At 40.8% G+C, this 9,220-nt stretch overlaps 1 protein-coding gene across 3 annotated transcripts; it reads right to left on the bottom strand.

The window, feature by feature from the left end:
• Positions 1–462: 462 nt before the first annotated feature.
• Positions 463–9,220, bottom strand: khdrbs1a (KH domain containing, RNA binding, signal transduction associated 1a). 3 transcript variants are annotated; one of them, XR_005130314.1, is made up of 11 exons: positions 8,848–9,220; positions 6,506–6,627; positions 6,216–6,332; positions 5,877–6,023; positions 5,143–5,282; positions 4,389–4,641; positions 4,227–4,300; positions 3,599–3,657; positions 2,915–3,064; positions 818–888; positions 463–645 (listed from the first exon to the last, which is right to left on the bottom strand). XR_005130314.1 is itself a non-coding variant. In XM_017695456.2 (9 exons), exons 1-9 carry the CDS (start codon positions 9,218–9,220, stop codon positions 2,958–2,960), a joined length of 1,392 nt encoding a protein of 463 aa, XP_017550945.2. In that variant the 3' UTR covers positions 2,130–2,957. The 3 variants fall into 3 exon arrangements, 1 of the variants encoding a protein (XP_017550945.2); XR_001857750.2 differs by lacking the exon at positions 463–645 and having other exon boundaries at positions 814–888; positions 2,892–3,064; XM_017695456.2 differs by lacking the exons at positions 463–645; positions 818–888 and having other exon boundaries at positions 2,130–3,064.

Genomic DNA, 9,220 nt, shown 5'->3' with positions numbered 1-9,220 from the left:
TTTAAATAATACCCACTGACAGTTGACTGGAATATTTATTGGGAAATTTCCCAACTGGACTTGTTGCACAGGTGGCATTCGACCACAGTACCATGCTGGAATTCACTGAGCTCCTGAGAGTGACCCATTCTTTCACTAATGTTTGTAGAAGCAGTCTGCAGGCCTAGGGGCTTAGTTTTATGCACCTGTAGCCAAGGAAGTGATTGAAACAACTGAATTCAATGATTTGGATGGGTGATTGAATACTTTTGGCAACAGTGTACATGTACTCCTGATTCCAACACCTACATTTGAATACTTAAACCCTAACCTTACAACGACCCTAACTGCCATCATGATTTCACTGAAGACCCAAAGGTTAATGCAAAATGAACAATAACAGTATAAACCCATTTTTTTGGGTTACAGTAACACTAATTAGGTTGGCAAAGTACACTACTGGCACAGAAATCACACATGAAATTGTACAAAAAGTATTAAGTTTATTGAAAAGGTTAAGACCATAAAAAAAACCTTTAAAATTGTTTTTAAAAAGAACTTCAGTGACTTTCAAACTGAGTAATTACACAAGATTGAAAAACAAAAAACACCAAAAGTTCAGCTCTCTTTAGGAGATCAGAAACGGCACCAACAGCCTGTTGGGGGCTGGACAGAAAGAAAAAAGGAAGAAGAAGAAGAAGAAAAAAAAAAAAAAAAAAAGTTAATAGCAGCTTAGACTTTTCACATTTTACACATCCCATTACTGTAGTTATTTACATAGAGAGATTTAAGCCACCCCTCCAATTCACTACACCAAAGTCAACATGGATAAACCTGCCTTTAGTGGGCCTTTGGTCCGGTCACATTACTTGAGCCCTGAGGAATACCATCAGGTACCAGCATCAGCATCTGGTCGACAGTAGAAAATAAGAGTCAGCAATTCAGCGATCAGACAACACTCATTACTCTATAGTTACGCAACTCATGCCTTTTTATATGAAATTTTATTCAGACTATTTTTAAAAGACAGACTAATAAAGCTAATTTTATGTATAACTATAATACCGGATTTAGACTCAACTATTTTTTCCCCAGATAAAAAAAAAACCCTTTTAGAGCAAGAGTTGCACACATTTCTATACAAATTCTACAAAATGTGGTTTTCAAAACCAATTTTAATGGCATATATTCATTGTTTAACTGTATAGATTTTGAACTTGTAAAGACCTATTTCTTTTATTTATTTTTGATTTTTTGTTACACAAAGAAAATAACAGTTCTATTAAGAAAGAGATTTAGGGCAGAGGTTACCTTTTGTTGCGATTCCTAGACTTTACGCCTCCTTCCTCAATTTTGTTCTTTATTATGTCAGCCCACGAAAGCCAAGTAGGCCTGCAAGTTTGCAATCTTCTTCACAGTACGGGCTTCATTCACACTACACATACAGTTATCCGCGTGGCGAGCACGAGGTAAGAATAGTTCTTTTCTTGATACATTTTGATGTACAAGCCCAATGAAATACATTGTTCTTGAGACTTGCTGATGCCTTTTGATTATACGTTACCTTCCTTTAAAGGATTAGCTATTTTAGAGGCCACTTTGCAGGTCTCACCTCATGATCCTTTTCAATAGAAGAAAAATATGGAGTGAGTAAGTTTTTTTCCTAAAAATAAAAACAGATGGTATTGGTGCAGGTGAACAGTGCACAGTGCACCGACCTCTTTCAAGACAGAGAAACTATTTGCTGTATTGTGTATAAATCATTGAACTCAATTTTGCATAAACAGGTAAATTAAGAGGGGGAAAGTAATTTACAAGTTACTGAACAATTGGGGAACTGAGCATTTATTTTCAATTCTGTCTTCGTTAATCAAGCATACAAACTGGGACCGTGGACTTTTATGAAAATTAGAATAAGCAATTTCCACAATTTAATAACAGCCATCTTAATTGGTTTCTAATTAGCAACGGTTTATACACAATATTTTTCCATGATATTGACGTGTTGCATGGAACAAACTCAGCTTTGTATAAAAGTACATGTGGAATGTCTGCATGCAAAGTTTTTGAAACAAGGTCAGTTTTGCAAACTTACTTCAGTTAGTGAATCATTTATGTACTGACTGCTACAACAAAAGCAAAATACCAGGTTTTGTTAGCTGGAAAAGAAGATTGCGCTTTATTGACATACTACAGAAAAACAGATTTAGTTTCCTATTTAGGCAACGAACACAAGTATACTTATGTTTTGTGAAACGCAAAGCTATAAACAGCAAAGTGGAGAATTTGAGTTTACGTGAGTGGAGTATACAAGCTCAGGTAACTTGTATACATATTAGGCTGGCCATATTTTTCATGCTGGGAGAGACATTCATTCAAAATAAGACAATTGGCTGAAATTGATGAGCATTTTGTTTTCTGCTAACCACTGTCAAAATATTGTTGTTTGGTTTGTACATGTGTCCAACTTTTGTACAAATATAAATACTTTCCCCCATTCATTTTGAAGCCTTTAGGTGAAGAGGCCATTTAAGTTTTTGTATTGGGATGCTCAAAAGCGCTTTTATATAGACTAAGTGTATACGACCCATGTGTTTAGGTTTTTGAGACAAAATCAGCCTGTTCATAGGACCTGCAGAAAAACACTACTTAAGAGACATAGGCCTAAATCACTAACCAGAAATAATTAGCTGCTCAAAATCATAAGCAAAAATATCAACGCGCAAGACAATGCAAATAGGAATAACAAAAGAGTCAACATAATGCCTAAAGTAAGCATATTCCTTAATAGAACTACAAAAGGTTCGTGTCCAAACAAGGTTTAAGCATTTAAAAAAAACAAAAAGCAGTCAGTGGCAAAGAAAAAGAAAAAACAAAAAAAAATGAACACACCGAAAAAAATCTAAAATTACTTTGAGTTGTTAAAAGGAGTTACAATGGGAGGTGGTTGCCCAGGCAACCCAAGTGATTGAGACGTCTCAGAATCTTCCATATGGATGTTCCCGATATGTTCCTTTGTTCTGCCTTGAAGAAGCAGCTTTTCCCCCATTTCCACCCCAAGCAGCACCATCCCAGTTATCGTCAGCTGGGAAAAAGAGAAAACAGGAAAAAGATGAAACAACCACAAGCATAAACTCAAGCTGATATTAATGACAAAGCAGGGTTTACACACAAAGCCCCTCAGAGTAGAAGTACTAATCTAGCATCTGTACTGGTCAGGAAAGCTAGAGAAAATGAGACTTCCTAAATAAAAGTGTCCTACTCTGAGAAGCTTTGTGAATACAAGCTCTGGGGGTTCATTGTTCAGTCCATTGCTGGGGGAAAATCAGTGTAACTCAGTTTAGCTTCCTGTGAATAAAAACCTTTACTCATCTTGCTTGAAGTTTACCATTTTAGGCCACCTCCCCAAAATGTATGCTTTAAAACTTGTCCATACTACATTCACCGATGAGAAGCTATGGAAAACTACAAACCAAGACATTTAGTTATTCGGATAAACACAATGAAAGTGCCAAACAGCAATGAGGGGGAGGGGGTCTACTGACACAGATTGCATGCAGCCATTTCATTGTTTAATCTCATCTAAAGTAACAACGCTGTGTAACAAGTGGTGTCTTACCATAAGATTCATAGGTCTCAGGAGCTTCACCATGGCCGTAGTCGTAGTACTCTGTATCGCTGCATGAAGGCAAGAAAATGCATCAACTTAATGCAATATGATTCTGGTGCTGCTGCTGACACCATGTTTGATTATAGGACTTCAGTACATTTAAGAGACAGTTCACTTCGGTCCTGCCCAAACACAAGGAACACTTGGGGTGGGTGTGATAGGAATATATGGGGGTCCAGAGTGTCTTAATACTTGTTTATTCACATATTAACATAAAACAGATGAGATTTGGGCCTCAGTTATGAACTTATGAATTGTCTTGATATATTTGACAAGTTACAATAGCATAAAGTCAAGACAAACAGCTGACGGTCACAAAATCAAAACAAATGATCAAGTACAGACCATCTTGTGATGGCAGCATACAAATGAATAAGTTCTGTTAACATGGGACATTTAAAAACCTGTCAAAAAAAAACAACAAAACAAAAAAAAAAAAAACCAAACACAGCAAAAACTGTTCAAACGTCATCACCAACATGCAGCTGGAAGAAGAAAAAAAAAGAAAAAAAGAAAAAGAAAGAAAACCAAAAACCTGAAGGAGCACTGTCTAGTGGTCCAAAAAGCGGTGACTTACGCCTGTGGAGCTGACTGGCTGTAGTAGTTATCATACCCTTCGTAAGCAGGTTCAGCATAGCTCTCATCGTATCCCTAAAGTGAAACCACGAGTTAGCAAGTATCATAAAACATTGCAAACGGGTCAATTTCAAAGTCTTTGTTGGATTGTGCAGAAACTCACATATTCCTCGTATGATTCTGGTGGCTGCTGGTGATGTGGCTGGTGTTGCTGGTGGGACATTGCAGGGGCAGGGGCCATCCTCTGAGCAGCAGAAGGGGGCCTGGATCTCACGGCGACTCCACCACGGTTAGAGGAGGATGGAGGGGGGCCACCACGGCCCACAGGAGCCCCTCTTGCTGAAGCTCCTCGGCCCGGACCTCCTCGAGGAGCTCCACCACGGGGCGCTCCACCTCGTGGGGGCATACCACGACCCCTGAAGCAAAATTTCGATTAATTAGGTGCATGTATTAGAGCACTTTCTATAACTTGGTCAAACGTAGCATCAGTGCTTATTGATGGCCAATGACAAATTCCTTTGGAAGATATGTTCTCTGTGTAAAACCCTTTCCTTTACAATAAAGGCCACATCTACACTGGTGCACTGGATCCATATAAAACAATTTTAGTAAAATTCTAAGTAATGAAGACCATTAACAAAAAATGTTTGTCACATCACATTTACACAGGTGCAAGGTCAGTGAAAATCTTGTGTAGCACAAGATTGGCACAATAAAAGTCATCAAGTGACTAGAAAGTGTAACAAAAGTAGTCTTTAAAGTTCAAAACCAAGGGACTTCCAGGACATTACTCCCATTACAAAAACAAAAGGCAAATACCAAAATGACCGCAAACCATTTTCTGCTTTTACTGTAAGATCCCTAAACGCTGCCTTGTAAAGCATTATATCTCAGTTGTAAGAACAAAGAATTCTCACCTGACCCCCCCCAAAGGAGGTGGTGGGCCTCCACGGCCCCTGAGGAGACCACCTCTTCCACGACCAGGGACATCCTGAGATCCGTTCAGATAGCCAACATCCATGAAGGGGTCCGGATGCATCTCATCCATATTTTCGACCTGAAACACCACAGAAACAAGTCCCACCCTTCAAAATTTGCCAAACAAAACATGCACAACTATATACCAGGGAGGGCCACAAGTCCGACTTAGCTGAGCAAGTCATATAAAAACTAATAGTAGTACAATAAAATAAATGGTGACTTCAGCTTTATATCATATCGAATTTTCAATTAGCTTTACATGTAGGAGGTTACCCAAAAAAACCTGGTAAAACAGTGCAGCAACAAATCCCTTGAGCAACTTTCAGAACAGCATGCTAGAAAATTGTTACTTTTGGTCCAAATGGCTCAACGTCACATTGCACAGAGCAGGTCAGTAGACAGCATGCAATTGGTGAGTGGTTAGCATTTCAAGTCGTGACATTTTAAGCCAGTCAGCCAAATAACCACACAAAGACAAAACCGGCAATCTCTCAAAAAAACCGGACAATATAAATGTGTCATGTTCCTTGTTTTTAATTTTAGAGCAATTAGCCTTTATTAAATTAATTAAGACACTCCTACAGTAAACTGATGCAAAGGCAAGTTAGCTTCAATGGGAGAGGGAAAAAAAAAAAAAAAAACACTGCATTTTACTTCACGTGAGACGTACAGGCATAAGGAACTTCTTGACTTCATCCATAGCATGAGCCATACGCAGGTAGCACTCAGGGATTGGAGCAAACACTTCAATGTACACATGCAGCTCCATAGCCAGATGAGCGTATTTGGGCTCACCTCCCTTCCTCAGCTCCTCCTCCTAAAACAGACAAGCTTCAATCAGCACCCTTGAAATCCAGCTGTTTATTACATCAAACCAGTTTCACAATTTGATCACTAAACATCCTCAAAATTAAGTATTCTGACAGACTTCAAGAGACTTTTGTGCTAGCTTTAAAAAAAAAAAAAAAAAAAGGCCCATACATAGGACAAAAAAAAAAACAGTCGTTACCTTGTTCTTGTCCCTCATGGAGCCCTTCCCCAGTACTGAGATTTTGGCTCCTGTGTCCTCCTGTAGCCGTTTGATGGTGCTGCCCTGGGGTCCAAGAATCTTCCCCACAAAATTAAACTGAGGGGACAAGAAATATGCAAGTCACTTTATAGTTTTGTTTGCAAGCTTACTAAATGGTGAAGTGAAAATCTTTGAAACAAGAAAGGTCCTGCACAATTTGGCTAGATTTACTGCCAGAATCAATTTAAAAGATTGGAAGGCTAAATACAGAGTAACTGCCCAATACTCACCCGTGGGTACTGTTTTACAGGAATAAGCACACGCTCCGTCACCCGGACATTCTTGGCGGTGAACAGGTCCAGATAGGTCTCTTCATCTTTTTTAGGCTCTCCTTTCTGAATCCTTTCGATCTCTGCAACAGTCACAATATAGACAAGTGTTTCGCCTGGCACTCTTTCAGCTTCACAATGTAGCCAACAGGGGCACTATTTATATGAGCTTAATTAAAAAGAGAAACCACATTGTATCCTCATGGGGGATTTTGTCTCAAACAGTACAGCATGGGTGGTGGAAATGAGCATCAGACACTCTGGGCAAATATCTGATCTAAGCGCAAGGTAGCGGCCAATAAAAGTAATAAAAGTAGTTAGGAGTACAGTGTTAGTAAATTACCAATGGGAGAAAACCCCAGACTGTCAGCATCTATAACTACAGTGTCAACGACAGGTGGGGGGAACCTTGTTTCTTACGGGCCATATAATTTATTTAAAATGCAGTCCAATTTCCACTGCACTGAATAAATTCAGGACTGTTTCCAAGGCTACATTTCATGCATACACTGGTGGAGTGCTGAATGGGTGGCATGGGATAGAGGATGAAGGCGCATGCAGTGTTTACAGCCTACATTCTCCACTGCAAGGCTCTCTAAACACCATGCTACACAAGCAACAACTAGAGCAGAAGAGGCTTAGTAAGCATTTGTTGCTACTTAGCACCTGCCTTGGAACCAGTATGCCAGGCCATTTTATAAATAACCCAAATAACTTACTCCTGAACCATATTTTACTAAGTTGAGAATAAGGCCAAGTCCTTGGATTTTTCACAGCAACTTTGCATCACCAATAAAATTCAAGCTAAACCAATTAAACATGCACCACAACTGCAGCCAGCATATTATGCACTAAAGCAAGCTCAAGATGTTGGCTCAAACAAACACCTTTCAGGAACTACTTTACATTCCATATTTCATGCAAAGAAGATAAACTAAGCTCTGTATACTTATTTTGCACACACACACACTTCCACTTTATTTTGTAACCTCTCACTTTCCCTGGATGTAACCGCTGTTCTACAAAGCCCAGTCCAAGACCAGGACTTAATTTCAGGATGTAACTGACTCTTTCCACCAAACAGTGCCATCAGGAGGAGATCAGATTACATTGCATTGACTGAGTCCACCCATTTTATCCTCTGGGCAAAAAACGAACAAAGACAGACCCCCATAGTCTCCACTCTAATGCTACTCTCCGTTATTCTAATATCACTCTTCATATTTGCATTCAAACGCCCAAGCGAATCTACAAGACAGTAGATGCGTTTCTGCCCACAGTGCGTGATTCTTCATACAGAAATCTGAGGACATTCCCATCAAATGGTCTGACAGACTAAAATCCAGAATGAGAAGACGACCCGGGGCAGCCACGCGCTGTGGACAGGCAGTGGTTCCATTTAAAACAGAGGTCTACAGAAAACCATTACATGCATAAATCTCATTGCACGATGAAAGGGTTCTTTAAACTGTGGCGAACGCGTTGCTCAGTCAAATACAGAACCTTTTTGAAAACGGTTCTACACAGCACCAAACACGGCTCTCCCATTGTTCCAGTCTCAAGCTTGTAACAATGGAAGAACCTTTTTCGGTGCTATACAGAAACACGTGCACCACAAGTTCTCCACCAAAACAGAACAATTCAGACATGTAAAGAACCAAATTAGAATGGAAATGGTGCTTTATTGAACCATTCCCTCTCAGAAAGAACCCCTGGAGCACATGGCTACCCTTAGTACCCTTAGCAAAAGGAGCCCATACAGACGTCTCCAACTGTTAAAGGAGTCAAAAAACGGGTTTACTCAAGAAAAACAGGGTTTCAAACAGACACCTTCGTCTGTTGAGCACGGTTCTGTAGCTTAACAGCAGAATCATCCACATTTGTGTTCTCGGCAGGCGAAACCCGGTCAGCGTTTAACGGGTAACAGGCGGGGGAAAAGCTACTAAAGCAGCTTAAAGAGATGCTCAGCCAGAAAAGCCAAGCTTCAAGTTCTCTAGTTAACCGTTAGCTTGTTTGGGCTTTCCCGTTCCGCTTCAAACTGCGCATCGGTAACGTGTAACCGCCGCATCGTTTAAGGTGGAGCGGGGAAACTCGAACCAGAAGGCGGTGAAAGAGAAGCTTCGTCATTAGCTGTTAGCCTAGCTTAGCCTAGCCTAGCTCGCTAGGCCTCATTCCACGTTGCGGAGCCATTAGCGCGCCATTTTAGCCAACAGATATGCGCTTAAAAACACCTTATATAAAAAACACAGACACACAAAATAAACAGACGATGAATTAGCGGCGGATTATAAAGCGCCGCGGACCTGCAGTGAGGAGCTTCATGGCGTGAGTAAAGGACGAGTCCAGGCTGTCCTTCTCCGCCAGCAGCTCCGGCAGGTACTTGCTCTCGTTCTCCATTTTAGGGCCGCCGGGATTCGCCTTCTTCCCTTTGTTGTTGTTGTTGCGGTTGTCTTTCACATCCATGTTGGTGAACTTAAACGGCGAAAAACCAGACCGAGCTGTAGTGACGCCGCTGCGCTGGACCGTAACCTGCTGTGCTGACCCGGCGCGGCTGGACGACGAGCGGGTTTTATGCAGCTTCTCGAACAAAGAAGCTCGAGGAGGGCGGAGCCGGAGATGACGTCGGTGCGTGAAAACGAGGCCGAACCGAGCGGCGCCGTTCGGCGTTTGCCTCAT

The sequence above is a fragment of the Pygocentrus nattereri genome, chromosome 5 (assembly GCF_015220715.1).
Source record: "Pygocentrus nattereri isolate fPygNat1 chromosome 5, fPygNat1.pri, whole genome shotgun sequence".
Taxonomy (NCBI): Eukaryota; Metazoa; Chordata; class Actinopteri; order Characiformes; family Serrasalmidae; genus Pygocentrus; species Pygocentrus nattereri.
Note: the sequence above shows the minus strand (reverse complement) of the source record. Positions and strands in the feature narration are given on the sequence as shown.

Excerpts from the sequence above, each read along its gene's own strand:
- khdrbs1a (XM_017695456.2), bottom strand. The coding sequence starts at position 9,220 with ATGAGGCAAACGCCGAACGGCGCCGCTCGGTTCGGCCTCGTTTTCACG. Across the intron at positions 6,333-6,505 it reads CTGTAAAACAGTACCCACGG|TTTAATTTTGTGGGGAAGAT; the intron begins GTGAGTATTGGG and ends TTGTCCCCTCAG. Across the intron at positions 3,065-3,598 it reads TGAGACCTATGAATCTTATG|CTGACGATAACTGGGATGGT; the intron begins GTAAGACACCAC and ends TCTTTTTCCCAG.